This window comes from Balearica regulorum, chromosome 19, assembly GCF_011004875.1.
Source record: "Balearica regulorum gibbericeps isolate bBalReg1 chromosome 19, bBalReg1.pri, whole genome shotgun sequence".
Classification (NCBI taxonomy): Eukaryota; Metazoa; Chordata; class Aves; order Gruiformes; family Gruidae; genus Balearica; species Balearica regulorum.
In genome coordinates, this window is record NC_046202.1 from 5,641,696 (window position 1) to 5,665,323 (window position 23,628).

Sequence of the window (23,628 nt, forward strand, 5' to 3'; positions counted from 1 at the left end):
AATCTCTCGATGCAAAGGCAGATAAGGTCAACCTAAATCTACAAACTTAAGCTAAGGGCACCAGAAAACCATTCGCAGTGAGAATTTGATGAACTAATCTAATTTTGGGACTGGTTAACCGTGATTCTCACCTGTGCATGTATATATGTTGCTCGTGTTAAACAGAGCGTGAGCAGATTTTGCAGTGTGGACAAGAGCTGGGCATTCCAGTCAAGCCGTGGATCGCTGCTGCTGTTCTCCACATCGGTGTAAAGTGGTAGAAGCAAGGCATTAGGATTCTGTCAAAGTCAACATTTAACTGCTTAACTTACTCTTTGTCTTCAGATATGGCTGCTGCATGGACTGGTAGTATGTCAAACATCCGTAATGATGTGAAGCTATTGAAAAGGGCATGGTACGAGGCTGTTAATAAGAAAAGTTCTCTGCTGTTTTGTCCTTTTGCTTGGGAAAGTGCTATTTTTATGTTGACTGGGACTTGTGGAACTGAGAAGTTTGGGGAGGTTTTTTGGGGTTTTTTTTTGGTGCTGCCACGGAGTATGTGTTTGAGTTACTCCTGAAGAAGTTCAGTGGGATGCGGTGGCTCCTTTGAGGTGGAGTACACGGCAGCTTTGTTCATGCCGCTCCTCCGGAGCTGGTCTTTCCCGGTATGTCAGACCTGCAGGCGTGACTCATGGGAACCTTTCAAAACATGGAAAGGTCTTCCCAGAGGAATTTCAGCTCCTCCAGGCATTTGCAAAGGAAATTCTTAATTGGATTAGATTCATACACTAATCTGCTAATGACTGTTTGTTATGGAGATTTTAGCACTATCTTGTAAATATATTCACCTCCATTTAGCTTGCCTTGTGTCTTTTTATCACACACTAGCTCAGCACTGTTAAGATTGTACAGCCGCCTGCGGATCTTGTAGTTGGGAATGGGAGGACTACTGTGTTTATTACACAAAATTGTGTAATGCTCTTATAATTCTCCCCTCTCTCCATTTCTCAGTGTTGCTTTAGGTGGGAGTAGTAAATGGGAAGCATTAACGATTAGCATGTCTAACATCCTGCTCTACTTCTCTTACAGTGGGTGTGAAGGACATCTCAGATGGGGAGTGCCCCCATGCTGTTCTCAGTGACAGAATTGTGTATTTATAGTAAGAGTCGGGACGAAATATGCACTTTTTTTGCCCCCTGAAACTGACCTTTATGAGTTGGGTTGTAGGTGCTGTTGTGGTGTGAAGAACACCTGCATGAAGAGCAGGGCTCCTGGCTGTCTCCTGGTGTAGGACAGACTGAGTCACTTTGAGATTTCAGTTGTAGTGCCAGTACTGAAACAGTTTTTCTACATAGTAAAGGCACTAACATCAGTTCTTCTGTTTATTGACCCACACAAGTGGATGTTAAGCTGCTTTTGTTGCTAGACTGACTCACTGGTACGTGTCAGGTTCTTGAGATTTTTCGTGTGCTCTGGAACCCTTACTAATCCTTGAGTCAGTAGCAAATAGCAGGAATCTGCTGTGAGGAAAACAAGCAGTTACTTCCAGAGTAGAAGAGACGTGTATTTTACTGAAAGCAAGTGTTAACAAAGTGAATATTTAGGGAGTGCTGCCTATTGCAATATAAATTGCATGTAAGAAGGATGTACCTTTTTTTTTTTTTTTTTTTAAACCAGTCAGGAAGTAAGCTTGGACTTGTGAAACTGCTAATGTATCTGCTAGTATAATATGGCTTTGTTACAGGGGTATGAAGCACCGGATTTGAAAGAAGTGAGTGTAAGCAAAAAGCATCTTGCCACGTCAGGTTACTGGCTAAACTTGTGATTTTGTGACATGGTCAGATTGTTAGAGCTGGCTGGTGTTTTTCTTAGAGTAGTCGATTTACGCTGCCTCCAACTCCACTGCTTGCTAGATGTCTGCCTAGCTTCCTCGAAGGAATGCTGCAGTATCCAGTAACTCTGTAAGCTGAGTAAAAATAGTGTTGTACGTTCCCTTTAATAAAGGGGTTGACAAATATCAGTTGTAGTGCAATTACATACCTTTTTAGGGTATGGAGTAAATGCTCCCTGTAGCCAGAAATGAAGAAGAAAAAAATCTATACATCATTCTTCCAGTTGGTGCATCAGATCTTGAGTACAAAAGGCAAAGAGCATCTCGGCCAGCTGGGGGAAATCTAGCACCTGAACCCAACTCTAACCTATTTCTGCTGACGTCTGCTCTGCACAAGTCACTTGAAGTAAACTAGATGGAGCTGGAGATTACCGACTTTAAACCCTGCAGAAAGCAGTGGCCTGAGGATGCAATTTAGCAGGCTGAAAACCCCATGCTGAATTTCTGGCAAGCGCTAGTGATTGGTGTGAAACACCTGCCTGCACAGCCTCTGACTTTGGGCAAGGCATCATGTGAACTTCCCAGTGATCTCTGTCTAGAATAGCAACAGGAGCAGGATATGAAGGTGATCTGGAAAAGGCAGAAAAGAATTTATGCCCTGCTTTAAGGGGATTTTTTGGTGGATATTTCTACTGCTGCTCTCTTCCCTCTTCTCCCCAGTGTTCTTGGGAAAGCCTAGTCCACATGTAGATATCAGGATTATACTTCACTTGTGCCTGTGTGAGGACAAATTTGTACTTTTGCTTTTATGGGTCTGTCCTTCATCCTCCTCTGATGTGCTACTTTCCTTTTTTCCACCTTATTGCTTCTGTCCTTTCGGCCCCGTCTCCTTTGAACACATTCAGTATGGCTAGGGCTGAATGTGTTCACTTCTCAGAAACCTCTCGGACCTGTGTTTTGATTATTTTTTTTTCCCCCCACCAGAGATATCTCTTCATTTATTGTTCTTTAAAGACAGAATTGGATGAAGTGATTCTCGCTAGAGCTGTGCTGTTCCTCAGCCCTTTCTTTTCCCTGATGCTGCCCTATGTGTCATCCTGCTTTGAGAAGGTGACTTCTAATCTGTTAAGAAGATGGTGCTATAAAGATCTGAACACTTAATAATGAATCTGGACATTGAATTCAGGCTATTGTTACTATTGTCTGCGGTACAGGCATGAGCGATGCATGGGAAAGAAACAGGAGTCAGGATGTGCACAATGCCTCAATTTCTGGGTCTGACCCAAATTTTCCAAAGTCAACAAGTCTTCCTATTGACTTCCCTGATTCCTGCTTATAAATACAAAGCTGGACGATTCCCTCGCAGATACGTCCCAAATATCAGAGTTCATAACCAACCAGCCTAATTTAAAAAAGCAAACAAAAAAAACCCAAAACCAAAAAACCCAAAACCCACCCTTCAGTGCGGTACAGGTGCTATTACACACTTTTTAATGCATATTTATTAATATAGATGTATACTTACTAAATTTCCACATATATGTAGAAAGTATCTTAAAAAAACCAATACTTTAGGTTTTTTGTCAGCTGTTAATGAGGGTAATAACTAATAGGTTGTCTAGGGGATGGTCTCTGTGGGCCAGGTTCTTTCTATACATAGATGTAACTAATTACGTCAGGTGATCACATGTTTACATGCTGCTTATCCAGTTTATTGGAGTCTCCTGCTTGTCAGGTCTGAGGCAAAAATGTTCTACTTCGTCACGTTGGAGGGAACTTTTCCGATTCCCTGTAAGTCTTGGGGTTGCCTGCGCAGCAAAGCACGGGGAGGAGGCTGGACGCCTGGTGCCAGTAGGAAGGGAAGCCAGGTAAGGTGGATAACGTGCGTGTCCATGAGGTTGTACTTGGCTCTTTCTTCCCAGGATGAGGCTAGCAGGAGTGGTTTGTGGGGGAGAGTACAAGTAAATAACTTCATTGGCTTAACGTTTCACAAAATGTTTGAATTCACCATGCGCTAGTGCTTTGGTTTGTGAGATGGTACCTTGTTCTTAGGAGCACGTAATGTGGCTGCCAGAGACTTGCACCGCTGGTCAGCGTGTGCTCTGCCCTTGCACTGGTCAGCACTGGCTGGTTTAGAAGGTAGAAAGAAGCACACAGTGAATGAAACTTTGGAATATAGCATACCTGGTGATATTACTTCTTACACTCTTTTAAGAGTTCGAGTCTTCCTCTGCTTTTGTACTGGCACGTGGACAGATTATGCTAGTGTACCTATATTTTTCCTTGCGTGCATCTTGTGCATCACTGTCTCGCCATACAATGGTGCTTTAATCCTGCTTCCGTTCTCTGTCTGTTGCTGAACCCTTATTTCCAGCTCTGGCTGTGTTGCCGGAAAGATGCATGCTAAGCAGATGCAGTGTTCCAGATGATGGGATAATTGGTGACCTGTGAAACGGTCATTTTGGTTCCCTTCCTTGCATAGTGGCAGCCAAAATAATCACGTACTGACTTGTCCAGTGATGTCCAGGTCTCCTTGCTGGATGTCACTAACTTAGAATTTTTTATATGTACGCCCAAGACTTTCACTTCGATGTAAACAAAGCTATGCTGGCTGCTATCAAGCTTTTTTTTTTTTTACTAGTTCCTTCAGGAGGAGTTGCACCACAAACTGTGGTGGCTGATGCTCTCTAGTTTATGTGAATTGCACTACTGGCTTTGAGTAAGTATAACATATGAAATATGTGAGCCTAATCGAGGCCAAAAAGTTAGTCTGTTAGTTTTAATGTGATCAGGTTGTGCTTGGCTTATCTGAAATTGGGTGGTCTCTGCTTTGGTGCTTGAGAAGTCTTTGGTTTCTTCGGGAAGATTGTTTCTTTTACTCCTGAGTGTCACACTTTATCCGTATTAAGGAGCAGATGGACTTTGAAGAACTTGTAGACCTTCACAGAGTAGTTTGTGCTGAGGAATAATCCTGACACTGCTGGAGTAGAGAGATGACATTATTCCTAATAACCACCTTTCAGGTAATGGAGTCTGACTTCTGTCTTCAGAAAAGAGTAAACTCTGCTTTGATCTAAGAGTTGCAATAGGAAGGTAAGAGAGTTGCAGGGGGGAGGAACTTAAAACAGGCTGCAGCTGTTAGCTTGTTTCGTGTGGTTTTTATTATGTATAAGGTCGAGGCTCCCAGCACTGGTTCCAGGTGTCCTCGTCCTGCAGGGTTTTGAAGCAGCTGTGAACAGAAGTGTGTAACTTGGGCACAGTAAAACTGTTTCGAAGGACAGAATTTGTAAAATGATGCAACTTTCTCTGTTTCTCAATGGGGTGCTTGTGACGCACTGACGGTGCGGTTGGTTTCCTGGTTTGTTTTGGTTATGGTTGTCCTTGAGGCCCTGCTGTAGGAAGCCAGGGAGCCTTGTTCTTTATGAAGCTGGTAGAACAGCTGTAGCTCTGTCCATCATTGGGGTAAACAGGAGTCCAACAGAAGAGCCAAAAGCCTTCTTCCTTTAACTGGCAAACATAACCAGCATCCTTCATTATAAGCCTGTCATTGAGTCTTGGTAAGTTCATTAGAAGATTTCTGAGAAGGAAAAATGTTCTTGCCTATGTTTTTTCATGGGGTTACTATTTTCCCCTGCACAGAAAAAAATATCTAAGTCCAATTGCTGAAAACAGCTGACGTCAAAGACAAGTTATCCGAGAGAGCTTCGCCAGACCCCGGGTTGTTTTCTTGCCGCCGTTAGCCCAGCCTGACAGCTGGTGTAGCCTGGTGGGTCCCGAGTGTGCTCTCCATAGTGTCAGCATGCCGTTGACGCAAGATGGGCCCTCAGGAATGCCGTGTGTAAATAACTTCAGGTTTGCTTCTAACTGGTTCCTTTGAGAGCTACGGCCCAGTTTGCATTGAAGAAGGTGCCATTCCTCTGAGCGTTTGTTTACTTATTTATTGAGGTCAGCAAAGTGAAGAGTAATTACGGGATTTAGACTAACAACAGGCATCTGATGTATGAGAGCTCGAGAGTGTGAAATTGAAAAGCTAAGTGGCTTCATGCTATTGTTTACTTGATAAAGACTCCTAATATACAGATGACTCTTGAAGATTTTTTTTTTTATTTCATCATAGCCGTTTAAGTTTTATTTAAGGGAGGCTTTGCATAATGTTCTGATCATGGGAGCTAGTCCAAAAGTTTACAAGAGCAAGTCTTGACAACACAAATCTGGTATGAATTCCGGGAGGCGCTACTTAACTCTTTTAGAAAAAGCCACGAGACTAGTATTATGGCAAATAACTCCATATCAGTGTAGTGTCTTTTGAATAGGCAGTGATAAACATCTCCTTTAATTTTCAGAGGCTTTGTATGAGTTGGTCTTCCAGATGTTTGTATAGGTCCTAACCTTGCAAGTCAGACTCACTATTTCGAAGCTGTCTTTGTCTTAAATTCAGAAATGCCTGTGTTGTGCTGAGCAGATTTGATTCGGGTCACACCAAAACCTTCCAGGTAAAATAGCGCTGGCCACCACTCTTGCCTGTGATGACAAAAGGGGAAACTTTCTGAAATGAAGATTCGGCGAAATTGTGCAGAACAGTACGACTGATTAGTTTTGTAGTCGAAAGGAGATGTGTTGTAACTGAAGATAAAGTTGGTGCTGTGCAATTCCAGGTCCTGTTGGCAGCAAACACTACTGGCTGGAGATCTGCATGCTAATGAACCTATGAAAGATAGGGAGAAAGCAGCCGTGGTGCTCCTGCCAAAGTGCTAATTCTTACCTTGGTTATGAAGATCAAGTATCTTGTTCAGATTTAAAAATCAGTTTCTCTTATGCTTACAGTGAAAGGTTGAAGAATGTGGTCATAGCCAGTCAATTAAAATAGCATTCTTTAGCGCTTCCCTGGCTTTCTGCTAAGACCCAGGAAATGCTCTCTGCTAGCGGAGGGGCCAGCAGTGCAGGAACAGCATTCATCAGTCTTTGTTAGTGCAGCGAGCTGCCTTGATGAACAGTTCATTAACCAGGAGAAGCAGAATCAGTCTTTTAATACACTTGCTATAGCAGTTAGGCCCCGACAGCAAGCAAAAAAAACTCAGGAGGCTAGTCTGAGAGCTAAAACCTTGCTGCTGGGCTGAAACTAATCTTTCCCTCTCCTTCCACAGGCCTTTGGGCTGCAGCGTTCATTAAAATGCTTCTCTAAGCTGTCGTTTAAGGGTACTGTATATGTAGGATCTCATGGTTGTTGAGCAGATAATTCAAACATAACAAATGGGACAATAACCTAGGCACTTAAGAAACCTGTTCTAACTCTTCTAGGCATCTCTCAAGATTCACCGTGGCATTAATTGTTTCATTGTAAAATGCGTAAGATTGAGGTAACAGTTAAAACAAATAACCGGAGGCATCTGGAAGCGCGTGGATCCCTGGCACACCGCGCGTGCTTTGGAATGGGGCAGACGTGTTTCCAGCAGTTCAGACACGCTCGTCGGTAGCTTCAGAGGGCTAAAATTCACTACAAACAAATCAAAGTCTGTGGGTTTTTTTCCCCTGGGGTGCTGGGAGGGGGAATGGGCCAGATGAATCCCTACACGCCGTAGCTGCAGATCTAAGAGCTCAGTTTCTAGCAGGAGTAAAACCTGAGCTGTTGCAGGATCCACCTCAGGACTCGGAATGGATTTACACTGCAGCAAGCACACGGGGTTCGTTTGTTACTCTCCTCCTTCCACCCCACTTCCCCGCTTCTGTTGGCAAAAGATGGGTTTGGGGCAGGGGGGAGTTACTGCTTCAGCCGAACGTTTGAAGCTTCATGTAAAACAGTCAGTAGTTGAGGCTTTGGTGCTCTCATCTAGAGCCTGATCTCTTGCTCATCCAAGACCTCCAGGAAATGAGAAACATAAGCTGCAGGTATGATTGTGCATATATGCAGAGAGCTGCATTTCTGGAGCGCCTGGAACACGGAGGCCTCTGAAACCCTGCACTCCTCCTCAAAATGGCTGCCAGATGTGTTGGCTCTACTGAATTCCCTGGAGCCTGACACCAGAAATGCTGAGGTTATTACCAGTTTGGTTCTTGCTGTGTTCTTCCTTCAGTCTTCCAGGCGCAGTGTTGCAAGACTGAGAGTGACCCTGGATGGCTGCGGTACCTGCGGAGGCTTTGTCGGCACGCTGGCGTGCTCGGGGCAAGGCTCGCCGGGACTCTGTTTAAACAAAGGAAGCGTGTTTGTTTTTACAGCTCAAGCTTGGGAGCCTGGGCTGGGATCCTGTGCCATTTCCCTGTGCTAGGAGCAAGATTCTCAAGGAAGACAGCCTCTCCCTCTGCTGCAAAGCACAGCTCTTACTGGCCAACAGATATGCATCTTATCCTCTCTGGCTTGACAGTGCTGGAGACTTCTTAAAGCTTAACTTGCATTTGGTTTGATGTTTGTCTGTAGGTGCAATAAACAGTATAGAGACTCTTGAAATGAGCCACAGACTGGCTGCCCATGCACGTGTGGCTTCCTGGGCCGGTCTTGTAAGCTCCTTGCTAGTGTGGCTGGGCTACTGCTTGATCACCTGGTAACCCAGTCAGTCCCAGCTGGATCCCTTGTAACCCATTTCCCAGTCAGTGGGAAATGAAACTTCCAGGTCCTGCGATAGTACATCCATCTGTTCAGTGTTCAGCACAAGAGAGCAGACTTGCTATGCAGCTGCGTCTAGCATCAGTAGGCAGAACTTTTAAAAGTATATCTTAAAGCCACGCTGCGTGGTAACTGGCTGTTTTTCTGACAGCATGTACAATTTTCTTGCAACAGTCAGCAGTTTGCTGAAATAACAAATCTTAATGATAAAGAGGTGTTGGAAAGTACTTGAGCTAGTAGTAGGATCTGTAAGGAAAGTGTAGCATCTAACATATGCTGCTCTGCCTTTAACTGAGGAAAAGTGTTTCTCAAAATAGTTCTCCTTACTCCTTCTAATTTGCTTTGGTTTATTTCTAGCATCAAAATGAGAATGTCATTTCGATGTGATACAGCTTTTATAGTAAGTGCAGATCCGTGTGAGTAGGATGTATCTTGTGCTTCATAGCCAAGGCAAGCTGTATGTGGTGACACTTTTAAGAGTATTTGGGTTGTCTCAAGATAGAAAGTGGTTTCCACCATTAAGTAAGCATGCCCAGGGATGGAGTACATGAGGAGCAGTGGGTAGGCTTCATGGCAGCTTTTCAGTTGGACTCACGCTGCAAATTCAAGGGACGGAAATACCTAGATACAGGATTGTGCTTGCTGCACGGGAATCTGTGTAGTCTTACATGGAGTAATCAAGTTATTTAAGGAGGTATTGGTGTTAGGGGGGAAGTATAGGTGTTGCACGCAAGCAAATCTTCCGTTTATCTTTGCTATTCAATTCTAAGACTGTCTTCTGAAACCGTGGACTGTGCTGCATCATGGAGATGAGATGGGTGTCGCGGAAGACTGGCTTCTTAGAGCTGCCTTGCTAAGTGGATGTATGGGGGAGCGAAACCGGGGAGCATCACCGTAACGAAAAGAAGGAAGTGCCTTGGAGCGGAACCTGCAGAGCTGGCCCGACTCAGGCTGCGTGTACGTGAGAAGAGACGTTCCAGACCTAACAGTAAAGCGCTGCTTTGTGTTTCTCTTATAGCAACCCTCCACTCAGTGAGGAAATGCTGCCTCCGGGGGAGTGGATGTGTCACCGCTGCACTGTACGCCGCAAGGTAAAGCCTCTTGTAACAGACATGATCCCTGGCCCTTCTGACTGTCCATTTGATATGTGAATCCTGTGTTTCATACCTTCCTCTCCCCCTTAATGTGTACATATATACCACCAGAGTTGCTCTTTGTGCTCGCAGTTGCAAAGGGCTTTCTTAAGAACAGGCTTAAAGAAAACTAAGGGGTCTTGATGAGACCCTCTTGATACTTTTAACCTCACCGCTAGGAACCAAAACCGAGGTGCCTGATACGTTCTTGTCAAGCTGTGCCTTTTAAACTGCTTTCCTTTCCCCGCTTCTGGAAAGGAGGGAGAGCTGAGGCACAAAGGGGATGGGGAACGGCTCCCATACTCGAGGCGGTGATCTGTCTACAGGCGAAACAGGAGTCACGTCAATGCAGCTTTGACATCAGGGCTGTGATTCTGGTTAATGTGTGCTTTTTTAGAAGTGTGACTTCACAGCGGTTGCACATCAGCAGAGGGTGAAATCACAGTGAGTTATGATTTCCTGGGCTGTTGAACAGGATGGGGAGGAGATGATTGGGCAAGATTGTGGCTTGTTTTTTTTTTTCCCTTGATGCTCTTTCTCCAGGAAGCAGTCTTGCACAATGTAAACATCTTATTGCTGTGAGTACGTAAGACTGCGTAGCAGAGGGTTTAGAAGCTGCACCAAACTATCTAGCAACTGTTCCCTTGAAGTGACACCCGAAACAGATTGGAAGAAAACTGTGTATTCAGCCTTTTGTTCCCGAAGTGATTGCCTTGTTATGTTTCCAGGGTACTGTTCAGCCATCTGCCAACAGTAAAAATGAAGGTCACAAATTTTAAAAATAATAATAGAGAAAAGAAAAAAAATCCTGAACTTTTCTGTATTAAAAATTGCCTGATAACACTTTGCTCCTTTTACAGCCCCTTTTAGTGATCGAGTAAATTGGTTCATCCACACTGGTGATGCTCTCAGGTGCTGGAGCAGTGCACAGTTGCCCGTAATAGGTCATGCAGAGTCCCCTCCTGTTGCAAAATGCATCTCACGGTGATGGCAATATATCGTTTTCCTCTGCTGCAGTTCTCCCTGCCCACTTTGTTCGAGATTCCTGTCGTCAAGAGATAGCGTTGTTTGTATATTGTGCTTGTATTCTCAAGCTGACCTTCTCCTTTCATAATGGGTTTGGATGCACTGCCAGGGTTAACAGGCTGCATCGGCAATGAATGGTGTACTGAGGAGTTTCTCAGTGTTGGTTAGCAAAGTAAACAGAGTTGTCTGATTTGTCAGGTATTTAGGACAAGGTGGTGTGAAACGTCCTGATCCGGACTCAAATATGGCTAACCTGAAAGCAGAGAGACATGCTGATTTTCTTGCCCATGCTTGGTTCCCTTCAGCTGTTTTGTCATCTGTATGTTAGCTACAATCAAATTGGGTTTGCTAGGTCGAGGCTTCAGTGACTTCATGGGCGAAGTTGTAGTAAGTCGCTTGAGCCTTTTCAGATGCTGTATGTCTTCGATTGCATATTTGTCAAGGTTTGATGTGCTTTGTTTGTGGCCTCCGTGATAAGCTTGCCTATTCATGTCGTGCAGAAGCGAGAACAGAAGAAAGAGCTGGGGCAGGTAAATGGATTGGTGGACAAATCTGGGAAAAGGACCACCTCACCCACCAGTGACGCAGACCTGTTGGACAGGTCTAGCAGCAGCATCAGGGCTAATGCGCATGCCAGGATCTTGGAAAGGAGAGCAAGCCGGCCTGGCACTCCCACATCCAATGCCAGCACCGAGACCCCCAACTCAGAGCAGAATGATGTCGATGAGGACATAATTGACGTGGATGATGACTCTGCCATTGCAGAAATGGACTGTGGGCAGCCCCAGCTGAAGCGACCCTTTGAGCTTCTTATTGCTGCTGCCATGGAAAGGAACCCAACGCAGTTCCAGTTGCCGAACGAACTGACCTGCACCACAGCACTTCCAGGTGAGCGATGGCTTGTCTAGTTGGTGAAGATGTCCGCGGTTGCATCCTGCTGCCATCTCGCCTCTTTTCGCTCCTCGGTAGTTGTGGCTCCGGTGATGCTCACAGGTGAAAGCGGAGGGTACAGAAGGAGCCCTGGTCCTCCTCTGGCTGTCCAACAGCAGGTGGCCTTTCAGATGTGAGCTGTGGGGACACCGCTGCTACACACCTATGCCTCCATCAGCCCTTGTGAAAGATGCTTGCTGTTGTCACCTTAGTCTAGATTGTCAATCTGAAGAAGAAAATTCTAATTGTCAAAGTACTTGATTTTGGTTTATAATACGATAATCTAGTAACAGAATAGTGACTTAATGTATAGGATGTCACTGAAATGATTAAGTATAAAATATGTCTGCTGTTAAAGACAGTCCCTATCATTTAAGGCTTGATTTAGTGGTTGATAGGGGTTCCTTAAGCAGTTCTCTCTGCCTTTTCTGTTTGCCTCTGCCTGAAATGATTATGTGTATCTACCAGAAAGCAAATCTCTGCTATGTGGGTAACCCAAAGCTTTTAAAATTTACTTTCAGGTACTAGTAAGAGGAGGAGAAAGGAAGAAACCACAGGAAAGAATGTCAAGAAAGCACAACACGAGTTAGACCACAATGGTTTGGTTCCCTTGCCGGTGAAAGTCTGCTTCACATGCAACAGGTACTTGACTCTTCCAGGGAAGCTGTTTGGTGTAGCTGCACCCTTTGCAGGAGCAAAGTTCTTGCTGACAAACGCAGATGACCTGTTCCCTTTCCTATTCTCTTTCATTACTTGCTTACAATCCTCTAAACAAATGGGGGAACAATCATCTTTGCTAAATAACAAATGTTTAACCGTGGCAAGTGTAGGTGTGACTTCTGCAGCCCTGTGTGGCTGTAAAGGGTTTTAAAATGTAGCCTGAAGAGAGTGAGCAATCTTGTCTTCAGTATTTTTCTACTAAAAAAAATTCAAAAAGTGATGATGGTTTAGAAAACAGAGATACTTGTTTGTGGTTCATGAAGGAGGTATGAGAGGAGGTGAAATTAGGAAATAAAAATCTACTGAGAGAGATAGAAGCCCAAGGCAAATAGGAATATTCTACTGAAATAGTAAATCTGTAAACTAGTACGAAATACTGCTGGTTTTTATAACTGCGTAAAAAATGCACAGATAAATCCCAATTCAAAATGTCAGTGAAAATGAAAAACTTGATTTCAGGAACACAGTCAGAGTGAGTTTCTGGAAGTAAGCTGGAGACTTGGGTGGGCTTTTGTGGAGAACAGCTGATGACTTTGTTGTGCAGTGAAGACTTCTTTACAGCCTGGGGAATCGGGTGTAGTAGCTCTCTGGAGTTTGAGACTTCTTTGGAGAATATCTTGTTGAAGTAAATGCCCCAACTTCACCCAAGGTTCATCTGAGGAAAATTGTAACGACCTAAATCTGAGATTTCCTTTTGGTCTCTGAATTTTGCCCTAAACAAAGCCACTCAGAACTAATGCACAAGGTCAACTTGAAAAGTTGCTTAGGTGAATCTGACAGATGCTTACAGTTTTACATCAACGGCATGTCTTCCTGCCAGAGGACCTCTTTTGCACTAAAAACCCCTCACGTGCGTGGGCAAGTCCTTCTGCCTTGAGTGGGTCTTGCAGAAGGTCCATATAGATCAGTTATAAATCAGAAGCCTAATTTTAGACGCAAGTAGGGGGAATTGGTGGGGAAAGATAAGCTAAAGTGGTCGGCCGAGCTCGCCCGCGTGTTTGGTTTATATTCTGTATGGGAAATAAGATACAGTGCTCTCTTTGCAGGAGTTGCAGAGTGGCACCTCTAATTCAGTGTGATTATTGCCCACTCCTGTTCCACATGGATTGTCTGGAGCCACCGCTTACTGCCATGCCTCTGGGTAGATGGATGTGCCCAAATCACATAGAACATGTGGTGGTAAGCAGGACTATGATTGCAGTATGGTAACCGGATGCTGGAGTGGAACCTGGCAGGTCCATTAAAGGACAAAGTACAAGAAATGTAAAACAGCTTCTGAGCTCTTATTTCTCCCTGTAACGCTTGTAAAGCTCCTGCTGCAAGCAACGCACTCTCCAAAGGAATATGATGCTGCTATCTGCAATAAAATATAAAGATGGGGAAACTCCTTCCTGTAACTGAAGCTGACAGCTCACATTGTGGCTCACTGACAGCTTGTCTAGTTTTCAGACTGGACTCCTTAAGATCTAGATGAGCTTCCAGAACTGTGATACAAAGCAGCACAGTGCTCCAAATAGGGGAAGTAATTCTTTGCATGCTTAACCCAAAAACTTTCATTCCAAGAGGGAGTTTTCATTTGTGGAAAAGCAGTGTACTTGAGACCTAAATACTCAGGAAACAGGGGGCTGAAACAAAGGGCTTGTGCCCAGACAAACTGCTTCTGAGAGCATTGATGCTGCTTAGTAGGCCTCTAAATGCTTTTGTATTCATCTCCAGCAATGTGCCCTTTAACAGAAGTGGTTAGCGCTGCAGGAAACAAGTAGTCTAAAGCTGAGCTGATGCTGTACTGCCAGTGCTACGACGCGTTATGAAAGTCTTAGGGTACATTAGAGTGACCCGCAGATCCCTAACTCCTGTGGCATTATCTGATCACCCAGCTGAACCAGAAGAACTTGACCTTGAGTAATCGGTGCCGAGTATTTGACCGGTTCCAGGACACCATATCTCAGCATGTTGTCAAAGTGGATTTCTTAAACCGAATCCATAAGAAACATCCTCCGAATCGCAGAGTTCTTCAATCAGTAAAGAGAAAAGGTTTGAAGGTATGTGTAAACAAGTAGATGTGGGTGAAAATCCCCGTGTATGTATTCTAGTTTGGAAGGGAAACGAGCACGCCCCGTGGGGATAGCTGCTTGGGGCAGGAGGAAGAGGGTGGGGTCTGAATGAATGTGTTGGTGACAGGTCTGGGAGTTGGCAGTTACTTTCCATGTAGGACTTAAGAAGCTCTTTTTCCGCCAACTGTAAGGCTCAGCTATTACAAATAAGCCTTTAAATCTAGCACAAGCATAGAAAGTACAACACAAAACCTCCTGAAGGTTGCCCTACAGTCAGAATTGGGGCTGCTGCATGTTCTGTGTTAAACCCCAGAGAGTATTTGCTGCCAGAATGCCTGAAAAATGCCATACAGGTTTCCCTTCCTACTTGGCCTTTTTTGCCTGACTTGTTTTATGCTGTAGCCACCACATTGTGCTGAAGTCATGCCTGACCTAAGGGAATAAAACCTATTAATTTCAGCATGGCTGCATCAATTTAAAGTACTCAGTTCTTGAAACTTGTAATGTATTGTCTGCAGGGTTCCTTTGGGTCAGAAAGCAGCAAACACGAAGCGTAGTGCTGGTTAGGCACGTTGTTTAACTAGTCATTCTTGAGTAATTGTTCTCATGTGTGATCTTCTTTCTCTACGATGTAGGTTCCTGATGCTATAAAGTCCCAGTACCGGCTTCCACCCCCGTTACTTGCGCCTGCAGCAATTAGAGATGGCGAGCTGATCTGTAACGGGATCCCTGAGGAACCCTTGCAGAAGCACCTTTTGAACACTGAGCACTTAGCCAGCCAGACAGAACAACAGGAGGTAAATGAAGTCAAATGCTTGGACTCTATGTCTGTAGATGCTTTGGTACAAAGATCCTCTTCCATTTCAGTCATGATCAGAGCAGTTGTCTAGGAAACCAGTCTCAAAATCACGTCTAAAGGTGATAGCTTGTCTCCGACACCCTTGCCCATTAAAACTTCATTTTGGCTTTCCAGGTGAAATGTAAAACTCCTCATTTGACACTTCAGGGAAGTGGTGAAATAGTCTTCTGGCCTTAAGAGTGGAGTCGAGGGTTTTCTGTCTAGATGTCATTTTTATTTCCTGGCTGAAGGGAAATACTTTCCACTTTGATTATGTAAGGCTGCTCTCTGACACATTTATTTGTATGTTAACATCACATTTCTGGGCTGCTTTTTATTGCTGATAGAATTGGACTTTAAATCAAGGTCAAATGAGTGTTTAAGTCTTGTATGAAACTTCTTGCCAGATTCCACAACGCAGAGGCGTGTTGCTTTGCAATCCGTGGCACAGTCAAGTCCTGTTAGCTCAGGCGGGGTTCTTCGATCTGGCAGGTGCACGTTCACCACGGAGCTTAAAACTTGGAATAAATCTTTTGGTCTTCCTCTACCTTGTGTAAGAGGAAAGGTGCTCTCCACCCCAGCTTTGGCAAGTGGCTCCCTATAGCGTGACGTAGATCAGCATTTCTTTCCTCCAACAGAGTAAGTTGGAGGATTATGTTTGGATAGAAGCCCATGTTAGTGACAGATGTGTTTGTAACTAGCTGAGGAGTTGCAACACTTAACAGGTGAAGAGGGGGAAGAGTTTGGGGTGAGGAAGTGCGTCTGCTGCCTTCTTCCTCCTTTCATCTCAGCTCCTCTGTGTACGGTCCCCAGCACGGAGATAAACACTACTTAATTTTGGTTGCCCTTTTGTACTTCTGGACAAAGTTTTCTCCTGATTCTAGATGAGCATCAGAGCAAATGCTGTAGTTCCAGGCTGCATCAGAGCTGTCAGCAGCACAGTGAGGCAGCTGAATTTCTTCGAGCTGGGTGAACGCTGGAGAAACTGTTGAGGTTTGGAGCACTGTCTGCCCGTGGAGCTAACCTGCACTTTTTTCTTCCTCCCAGTGGCTCTGTAGTGTTGTTGCGCTCCAGTGCAGCATATTGAAACATTTATCTGCTAAGCAGATGACTTCGCTTTGGGACTCTGAACAAACAGAGAAGGCTGATATTAAGCCTGTTATTGTGGCAGACGGCTCACTCACCAACCCTTACCAGGCAGCTGACAAGGCACCCACACCTCCCCTCTATTCCATGTCATCCTGCACCTCAGGGATTACCACCCAGAATTCCTTGAGCTCCTCGCAATCCCAGCAGACTTTGTCACAGGAAGATGTCAACTGCAGCTCTTGTATAGATAAATCCAAGAAGGTGTCTTCTTGCGGGACTTCGAATGGGCCGACAGCCTCTGACATTAAAGTAAACGGTCCTCATTTCTGTGGCGTTTCGTCCGAATCTTCATCACAGTTGACTGACTCCCAGAGGCTAATCGGATCTGGTAACACAGTACCTGTTTTGTCTCATCGGCAAACGTGGCCTCGGCCCCTCACACCCCCAGCGACTTGTGGACTTCTGAATCACACCGTTGGCACCACTGTCAAAACGGAGAACGTAGCAGGACCCGTTTCTTGTGCACAAAGGGGTTCTGTGCCGGTCACAAGTATGCCTACGTCCATATCGAGCTCCTGTGCCAGCCTGGAGACCACCAGCACTTTGCAAAGAAAGAATGTGCAGACACAGATAGGACCGCCGCTGACGGCAGACCTGCGATCTATGGGCTCCCCTCTGACTGCCACGAGAGCTCTCACCCCTCCGCAGGCTGCAGGAGATGGGATCTCTGCTGTTGGGTCCACAAACAGATTCTGTTCACCAGCACCACCTTCAGGTATGTGCCGAACAGCTGATCTCGGCCCCCGGGGCTCAAAAAGTGTTCGGACTAAATGTTATTCTGAACCTTGAGGCTCTAGCAGTATGCCCTCATTTAACTGGGAAGTGGGTTTTCTGTGGAGAGCTGGGAGAAGTTTCTCAAGTCTCCTCTGTCTTAGGTCCCTTCGTGGGAGCCACAGGATGTGTTTTTGCTGACTGCGTATACCTGAGAGAGGAACGCTGTCCTGAGAAGCGGGATAATAGATCAATTTAATTCTGGAAGGCAACAGTGGTTTTAAATCAGTTGGCTGCTGTCTCCCTGTTCCAACAACTGGCTGTTTTAAAACTACCAATTTGGTTTAAAGCACTAGTTTGATTGCAAGGTCGTCCTTCTCAGAGGAGCAGCTGTCTGGCATCTCTGATCCTGTGGTCTCTGTACACACTAACTGTTGTGGGTATGGTTGTGGTCCCTAGCACGGCCTTGGAGAAGTGTGGATCTGGGAAGTGTTAAAGTGCATGTACCCATTCTTCAGTATAAAACCATCAAATCAAAGATGTTGATAGCTGAAAGTCAGTTACTGCCCATAACTCAATTTTTACTAGAATAACCTTTCACTTAAAGCATTCTCCTTCTTCCCTTTCCCCGCACCAGCTCAACACTCAAACTGTTAAGCCCTTGGTGCAGGTTGGGGTTGAAGCAGTCGCTGAAAAGCGTGCGGTAGGGCTCTCGGTCGCTTCTCTTGCAGTTCCTAGCTGCTCAGGGGCAGGCTTGTGTGGAGTGGCTCCGATCTGGCGATTGCAAACAACAGGGGCAATATCTTTTTATTATTCTTCTTAAAATTCCTTAATGAGTAACTTCTGAACTTCACTTCGTGTTTAGTCCCCAGAGTACTCGGCCTCCTTGCTTATTGCTGAACAAACTTGGTTACTCTGAGGCTGCTAGTGTGACCATGCCCTGCTTAGAAATGCAAGGCTGGGAGAAGTTTTGGTAGAGGAAATGAGACCATACTATAGAAAACTTCTTGCTTGTGGTTTGAAGAGCACTGCAAACCCTACATAATTTTGCAGTTACTTAAGATGTTAAATAATTGCTTTTGGTGCAAAGCTTGTGTTCTACAAAATGCAGATTAAAACATCATTTTGGTACAGTGTCTCTTGGGAAAGATGTAAATATTTAGATTTTCCATCTAACACGATGCATATATATTTATAACAAATCTTAAATCATGGTGTGCAAATTTGTTGCTGACTACAAAAATACAAATCATTCATGACCCTTTTTTTTTTTTTTTGCCATAAATTTCAGGCTTATGGTAGTTCTAAGCAAAACAACTCAAGATCTGGTATCAACAATGCATTAAAGGGATTTTGTTTCCTGGTGTTTGCCATTGCCTCTTTCAGCTGTGTGGTCACTGCCAGAGCAGTAGGATTTTATTTTGGAAATAATAAAATCTGCTTATGACTGTCACATTCTTACTGGACAATGAAGTACACCCCAGAGTTGATAATTGTGCAGAAATAAAAATGGGGTGATTGTACTTTTTATGCATGTTCAGACCTAGACAAGCTACTTGGCAAACGTCTGTAGATTTAGTAAGCTCTTCAAGCTCCTGGGGACTTGGTGCTCATCTTTCCAGTCTCTGTAGGACATCACTTAGTCTGTCATTGCTGCTGCTTCAGACAGGGAGTAGGAGCTTAAACGTATAGGTCCGGGATTCCTCCAACAACCAGAGGTGAGAGGCAGAGGCCGGCAGTTGGCTCTGTGTTGGAGGCGCACACACACAGACTAGTCCTTCTGTGAGCAGAAGAAAGCGAACGGCCTCTAGTTCAGGGCTTTTCCAAAGCATGACTATGAGCAAAATTAGTCATTCTGAGCAGCTTGGAAGCAAAGTGCAGGCTGAGGGCTGGGTGCATGTCTCGCGAACGTCACAGTGACATATCTTCTCTGCACCATCTTTCTCTGTAGATGGTAAGGTCAGTCCCAGCACCTTATCCATAGGAAGCGCTTTAACTCTACCCTCATCACTCACTTCAAACTCTGCAGCTATGTTGGACCTCACCAGTTCCCTGAAAGCGTTTATGGACGGCGGTGAGTATTTAGTTCATTATCAGTCTCTATTAGCCCTATCTGTTTGCTTCCCCAGCGTATTCAGTCCCTGCTTGAGGAAAAGTTGCAGAGGTAAAGAAGGGTTGCAGTGAGGTGAGGGCGGGCCTGGGTATACATTACCTTAAATATGTCACATGCTTCCCTACTCTAGTGTTGCCAAGGCAGCAAGGCCAATGAAGTGTTTCTGCCCGAAGCATTTCTGGGGAACAATCAGGATCACAAAGCTATTGCACAGGCTGCTTTCCAGGTGGAATTCACATGCAGAAACCTGCAGCCCTGCTGTGTTGTGGTGGTAGCTGCAATCCAGAGCTGTTCCCGATGGGCATAAAGTCCAGCAACAACAGATCTTGTAGTTGAGCAGTCACCTGAGTGGTGGTGTTAACTTTCTGATTTATTTCTACTTCTGTCAGTCCTCTCTGAGACTGGCCCATTTTTTATTTTCCTTTTGTTGCACTTGGCAAGAAACGCCAAACCTGAGTGGAGTGACTTCAGGAGGAGGAGATTGCTGAACAGCAATCAGCAGTAGCGTAGCAAGGCTGTTGCCAGAGACTTCTTCAACATCTGAAGAATGGCCTTTCTGGTGTTGCCAGTGTGACCCTCTTTTCTTGGGTGGACCCAGACAGCTCAGCCTGCCCAGACTGCCTCTCTGCTATCTGGAAAGGCTGTTGTAGCTCTGCTTCTTCTGCTTCCCATTTTAACTGTCGTTGATGTGGAGAAAGCTCTTGGAAGAAGAGGTTAGCCAGCCTGCTTGCTGCCAGAAAGCAGACCTCTGTAGGGCTTTACAAATATAAATACTTCAAAGCTGTTGGTAACAGATCTGCTTTAAAGCTTGTTAATAATATTGTCTGAATTGCCCTGTTTGGTTTAATTGACCCTGTTACAAAAGCACATGACTCAAGAATGAGCCTGTAGCAGCTTCAAAGGTGGTTACAGCTTTCCTCTGTAATGTAAGGTTAGACTTTCTAACTGGGTAATGGAGATTCCTGAGAAGGACCCAACCTGCCCCCCAAAGGGGCGCGATGTCCACCTGTCAATTCTGAGCCAAAACAGCCAATTTTCGACTTAAAAGTCCTTATTCCCCTAAACTTCTGCTTGCTGCCTGAATTGTAGCTCTCCGGCCATTGCTGGTACTCTCCTCACACGCTGCTTACGAGAGATGATATGAAGTATCACGTATCACCTGTATGTAAGATTCTTGATACTGCAGAATTTGTCAAGTCTTTGCCGTTGAAGCAATGACACAGTTTGAAAGTGGGACAGTTAAATCCACTGCAGCTCAGATTGCACCCTTTCCATGAATAACTTACTAATTGCTTTTTGTTTATTAACAGAGATTGAGATAAATATGCTGGATGAGCAGCTGATCAAGTTTCTGGCCTTGCAGAGAATACATCAGCTCTTTCCTTCCAAAGCTCAGTCTCTAGCGAGCAATGTCAGTTCCCATCAGCAATCTCCTGTGGGAAACCACATTGAAGGTAAGAGCAGCCCTAACATAGTCTGTTTATGTTGAGCCATAGCTTTTTGGCACTCCCTTGCCTATTTGTTGAAGGAGATCTCCCTCTTCTTCTGGTATCTGTCTGATGCTGCCTTTCACATTTCTTTCCTCTCATCCCCCTGCTCTGGATATCCACTGGCCAGAAAACTCCTTCAGGTCCCTTTACTTAATTATTTTCAAATTACGGCAATGAAAACACCTTCAGTAACTTCTGATTTTTCTGCTGGAAATCTTTAGTGAAGTTGTGTTTTATCCATTTTAGAATTAACAAGAGATGGGACGGTTCAGCTGCTTTTATTTTTTCCCCTCACCTTTGAGATGGGCAAGAGAAATACCTGAATTCCTGCTCTCTCTTTCTGGAGAAGTTGCTTGTGAGACAAGTGCATGAACAGGAGGAACTGGGGCACAGAATACATGTGTGATGTTGTCGTTGCCCGTTCAGGACAATGTCACCGTTGAGCTGAAACACTAAATGCAACTGATGCAAATAATGGAAAACAACTTGTGCTTCTGTTGGAAATCTCCAGATTCCTGAGTTCAGCATTGGCTTTGTTTATGATCACTGGTATCGGCACGCTAACACCTAAAGCTGCAGGGGGAACACGCCTTCGTGTTCCTCTGCGTGCAGCCAGTCAATTTAATCTGCTTTCAAGCACTAAGTGGACAGCCTTGTTGTGGGAGCAGTTGTCTGCTCCCCATCTGCTAGGCCTGGGGGGTAAATAGCTGAGATAAGATCTTTGGAAGTCTGCTAGCTGTCAGTAACCTTCTTCTGAAACTCTGTGCTTGCCTGCTTGCTTGCTGCTGTGGCATCACAGCATTCTCTAAATGCCTTGTCAATCTTCTTTTGAGTGCTGCTGTAGGACACAGCACCAGGCTGCGATACAAGCTGCTTTTCTGTGCTGCTCGTAACAGACAAGTTCTGGAAATTCTTCAGCAGTCTGCCTTTCAGAAGGCAGATTGATGCTGTCTTAACCCGTCACCCTTTTGGGGCAGGAATGATGCATTCAGCTGACTGTTTAGCATTGCTGATGAAGTATTAGATCCAAAACCTTTAGTGAGCCAGAGAGCTGAAAGGACTCGTGCTGGGCAGAGGTGGGAACGCGTGCGGTTCAGCACGTCCAGTAGTGCCACTCGGTGTGGCTGATGTTCTTGACGTAGGTGACTCTGCAGAGAGTCTCTCGTAATCCTCACGGTCTGTTCTTTGATTTCACTCTCTTGGTGTAAAGCTCTCATGCAGATGTAGTATCGGGAGGGACCTAAACTCTGTTTATAAGGGGCTTGTCCCCAAAAGACAGCTGCTGAAATCCCGGCTAGGCCTGTGTGGTCCAGAGTTTGATATCTGTTCCACAGGAGATGATTTTTCTGTCCAGTTCATGTGGCCATGTGAGAATGTGTGATTTGAACTTGACTGCCAGGGAGCTGTTCCAGCTATTGTCGAGCGTTCCGTAGGGACCAACCTGAGGGTAAAGGAGTCTGCTTGGTAAATCACCCTGTCCTGGGAGCTGGCTTAGTCCCTCCCTGGACAAGCCCTGGTGTGTTTTTCCTGCAGCTTCACTAGAAGTAAAATCACAGCTGTTAAATTGGTGATGTTCACCAGCACCATTTTTTTTTAAGTGGCACATTTACAGCAAGACTCAGCTCTTTGATTACCCAGAGTGGAGGAGATTAAGAAAGAAGCTAGTGGTAGGAGGCTCGTGTTTTCCTCAGTGTGGCTCCATTGTGCACGCTCGGTATTAACGTTCCCCCAGTTGCGTGGCTTGTGTGGGTTACTGGAAAGAGCAATTTTCTCTGTTGACTGGCAAAAAAAAAAATGTTTAATGCGGAAACATTCCTGGAGGGTTGGGAATTGGAGTTTAGACCAAAGCTGACTGCATCCTCCTCAGGATCTGTGCTTTCTGGAGAGTCTAGTGTGGGGGACGCTGGGGTCAAGCAGCTTTCGAAGCTGATAACATTGTTCAAGTAATTTCTTCTTATCTTGCAGCGCAAAGAAAGGAAGTGCAAGCCCGGGCGGTGTTCTATCCTCTGATGGGCTTAGGGGGTGCAGTCAATATGTGCTATCGAACCCTCTACATTGGGACAGGTGAGTTGCTTTTTTTCCTGCCCTGACCTTTCAGAATCAGGGTGGTTCTCCGTGACCCTCCCAAAGTGTTTGCCAAGTGGGTGTCGAAGAAAACAGACCCATTCTGGCCGCTTGTACTGGGATTCTTTGCTACCAAGAAACGTGGAAATTCCCCATCCGCTTGAATCTTTGTGGGGTTGCACCTTGGCTGGTATCAAAATGAGCAGAGTGGCTGTCCTGGAGATTTAACGCCTCACTGATGGGGAGAAGAGTTACGGTTTGCTTGCAGGTTTCATTTCTTTCTGCTTAGATTCTTCTGGTGCTCTGGGTAGACCCAATAACTGTGAAATGCTCTTCAACCTTCATGGAGCTGCTAGCCTTCCCTTCCCCCACTGAAACTTTGTTCTGTTCGGTGGCTTATCGCAGCATTATTCATGCAGTCCTGGGAGCTCGGACAAAGGCGGTTGCTCCCCTGTTGTTTTGCTAATTGAAGTTTAATTCTGTCTGTTGTTCTCTGCTGCCTGACAGTTTTTTTTTTTTTTTCTGAAATGAACTGAGCCTGTTTTGTCCTCCCCATTGACAGGAGCTGATATGGATGTGTGCCTTACAAGCTACGGTCACTGTAACTATGTGTCTGGCAAACATGCCTGCATATTCTATGATGAGGTGAGTGCCTGAGTGGTGGTTTTGGGAGGGGTTTTGGTTGTTGGGGTGGGTTTTTTTTTTTTTAATTTTTATTATTTGGCATGCATGGCAGTGGGAGCTGGGAGATGCAGGCAGCAGGTTGTCTTTGTGTGGTGCTCCTTTGTGGACTACAAAGTAAGAGCCAGGGCTGTGAATGGTTTCACGCCAGCGAAGGCTGCGTCAGCATTTTCTGTCAAACCCTTCTCTGAAGCACAGAGCTCTGCCAGTGTGATTTCTCTGAGCTAAGTGCTTGTGGACAAAGACTGACCACGAGTAAGCACTGTCACTGCCGGTGTCTAGGGAAAGAAGAAGTCATAGAAACGGTTCGA

At 45.2% G+C, this 23,628-nt stretch overlaps 1 protein-coding gene across 2 annotated transcripts in view; it reads left to right on the forward strand.

Annotated features, from left to right (window-relative positions):
• The window catches only part of PHF12 (PHD finger protein 12), a 32,738-nt gene that overhangs the window by 5,825 nt on the left and 3,285 nt on the right, over window positions 1–23,628 (forward strand). Inside the window, exons 1-12 of one of the 2 annotated variants that reach the window (XM_075771916.1) lie at window positions 3,491–3,678; window positions 9,427–9,499; window positions 11,068–11,455; window positions 12,019–12,139; window positions 13,264–13,396; window positions 14,095–14,259; window positions 14,907–15,068; window positions 16,157–16,973; window positions 18,921–19,043; window positions 20,393–20,536; window positions 22,538–22,636; window positions 23,199–23,281. In XM_075771916.1, coding sequence (XP_075628031.1) covers window positions 3,506–3,678; window positions 9,427–9,499; window positions 11,068–11,455; window positions 12,019–12,139; window positions 13,264–13,396; window positions 14,095–14,259; window positions 14,907–15,068; window positions 16,157–16,973; window positions 18,921–19,043; window positions 20,393–20,536; window positions 22,538–22,636; window positions 23,199–23,281 — 2,481 coding nt within the window. In that variant the 5' untranslated portion in view covers window positions 3,491–3,505. Of the gene's footprint in view, window positions 1–3,490; window positions 3,679–9,426; window positions 9,500–11,067; window positions 11,456–12,018; window positions 12,140–13,263; window positions 13,397–14,094; window positions 14,260–14,906; window positions 15,069–16,156; window positions 16,974–18,920; window positions 19,044–20,392; window positions 20,537–22,537; window positions 22,637–23,198; window positions 23,282–23,628 lie in introns of those variants that run through there. The other variant, XM_075771915.1, reaches the window with a different exon arrangement.